This window comes from Trichinella spiralis (assembly GCF_000181795.1).
Source record: "Trichinella spiralis strain ISS 195 chromosome Unknown Scfld2917, whole genome shotgun sequence".
Lineage (NCBI taxonomy): Eukaryota > Metazoa > Nematoda > Enoplea > Trichinellida > Trichinellidae > Trichinella > Trichinella spiralis.
The window spans coordinates 1-2,387 of record NW_003529856.1 but is presented as its reverse complement, the minus strand read 5'-3'; the positions used below and the strand labels follow the sequence as shown (position 1 = coordinate 2,387).

General features: G+C 37.8%; 1 protein-coding gene across 1 annotated transcript; it reads left to right on the top strand.

Moving 5' to 3' along the window:
- The first annotated feature begins 1,629 nt into the window (after positions 1 to 1,629).
- On the top strand, positions 1,630 to 2,103 carry Tsp_13750 (hypothetical protein). The gene is given in 3 exon segments (XM_003368188.1): positions 1,630 to 1,728; positions 1,761 to 1,883; positions 1,897 to 2,103. The coding sequence occupies 3 exon segments, from the start codon at positions 1,630 to 1,632 to the stop codon at positions 2,101 to 2,103; spliced, it is 429 nt and encodes a 142-aa protein (XP_003368236.1).
- The last annotated feature ends 284 nt before the right edge of the window (positions 2,104 to 2,387 follow it).

The following is a 2,387-nucleotide window of genomic DNA, read 5'->3' as shown; positions in this document are numbered from 1 at the left end:
GAAAATGATTAAAAAATTCTGATTCTGAACATAATTGTGAGGGAAATGCAAGAAAGTCGTTTGGAAAAGTTGGTCGGGGTTGAGTTTGTCTCTTTCGCGTGCTTTCAGTGCCCTTTGTAAGAGTGGTACCGCAAAGACCCGGTCGACCACAAGAATGACCCGGTGATTATCTGTTGTTTTCGCAATTCGGAAGCCTGTTTTTACAAATAAAATGTCAAAGCATTTTGCTGTTTGAGGTCGTGTTTGCTGAGACGCTTTTGGAAGCAACCTTTAGCAAACTCAACGACCGACGACCCATTGCGCACGGCTGAACGTTGTTGAATCAAATAACCTGTCTGGAAATGGCCAAAAATCTCGAAGCATCCAACCCGCCGCTGCTTAACCGGCTAAAAGCTATGCTCTGCAACTTATCTGTCAAACATGCTGCAATGTAACTTCGAGTTGCGCACAACCGCATATCTTACTGTATTCAAACTATTTCAACAGAGACCCGTACGCTGCAAGTGTTTGCATAAACAACTTGTCGTAATTTCATACTCTGCTCTTCCTCCGACTGACTTCTGTCAAAGCTTTATTAACCGATGCTACACTGCTAGCGGAAGAAGGACCATAATCTTTTTCTCATGCTCGTTTTCTATGCCTTTATTTCACTCGTCCATTTATCACAAATAATCACCGTTCATTTTAGCTTGTTGTTCATGTTCAAAGAGCTCAAATGTTTCAATTTCAAACAATTTACACCGACACCTTATCCAATAGCTAATAACTAATGATAATAATAATAATAAGCTGTCGGCGAACTATGCAGTTGGCGAAGCGAAGAAGATCAACACCAGCTTAACGCGCTCAAAATCCTCCTTTCACTCTAATCGTGCATTAATAGAGAGCATCCATCAAAATATGCATAAAAATACCGTCTTGGAGATTATTCAATTTTACACATAGTGAAACTACTTGTCAACGTCACATCAAAACAGATATAGAAATGAATTAACGATCATAATATCTTTTAATTCATTAATGGAAAAAGGAACATCCACACTTTTGAAAGCTATGTAGCCATGTTTTTTTTGGTTTTTTTCTCAAATGTCACAATGCGCGTTTGCTTTGAGATAAAATCAATAAACGACCAAAAAACAATAAATGGCAGGTTTTCATCGTTCGAATTAATTAATTAAAATGACTAGTGAAAAACGCTCACAACACAACAAACCAATTTCAAATTTGTCACATGGTAGTTAATGTGCTGAAAATATTCAACGCCACTGACACCTGCTATTTTGCCGGATATAAAGTCATCATATTTATCACTTTTTCATTATGCATATATATATATATATATATATATATATGCATAATGAAAAAGTGAACTATTAGACATAACTTGTTAAAAATAACAATAACATTTATCATTTTACCCTTCTTCCCACCACATTTTCCTCGAAATGTCATCCATATTTCCAAGCTTGAATGACAACACTTTTCCGACCATCTCTTCGGCTCTAATTTTTCCTGCTTTGTCAAATTCGTGCCTGGAAGTTGAGCATTTTTTTTCTTTTTGCTAACAACAAGCATTGATTGACATTTAGCGCGAGGAATTTCAAAACATCCCATAATAAATATTGTACAATGCTGCTTAAGAAAAGCTCCACCACGAAGTTGCATGGAAACGAACCCTGTGGAAAAAGCAAAACAGTCCAACAACATCAACAAAAATCAGTCTGGCTGGTTGACAAGCTGCTTCTTATAAAAGTTTAAAGTTTGCAAATTGGAGAAAAAAATTTTGCATTTTGGTAAATTGGAATGAACAAGAAGAAATATGGAATGAATCTACTACTACTACTAGCATATTCGATTATCAATTGGTTGGTAAGCAAGCGGTGGTGAGTTATTTAGATAGCAGCAAGCCAGCCGGCTAGTTGGAAGTTGAACAAGCAAAAAGATGGAAAAAATAATACAAATGCCCAGCTCGGGCAAATGTCAATAATAATAATAATAATAATAATAATAATAATATGGCATGCCGGACCGGCTGGTTCCTTGGCCGAAGCTTTAAGCATTCGACTGGCCGTGCGACGAAAATTGCCAAATGACGTATACTAAGAAGAAATGTTGGCCAGAAAATCTGTTTACGCAACCGATTGTCAAAACATCCGCACGCTTGGCATTGGGATATTTATGGCGAAAGCGTTTCAGCACAGGCCATCTGCTATGATCGTATATAAGACACACGATGATGATGATGATGATGGGTCTTTGCAATGACGCCAGACAATGACGCTTGAAACTAAGATGCTTTCTAGCCACCTCCCACGATTTCACCAGAAAACATACCGCAAAACCAACATTCAATCACACCACCTAACCTCCGCCCTCTTTCGCGGAAA

What these genes read in the sequence shown, in the direction of transcription:
- Tsp_13750 (XM_003368188.1), top strand. Translation starts at nt 1,630, where the DNA reads ATGCTGCTTAAGAAAAGCTCCACCACGAAGTTGCATGGAAACGAACCC. An exon ending in AACAAAAATCAGTCTGGCTG is followed by an intron (nt 1,729 to 1,760) that starts GTTGACAAGCTG and finishes AAAAGTTTAAAG; the next exon opens with TTTGCAAATTGGAGAAAAAA.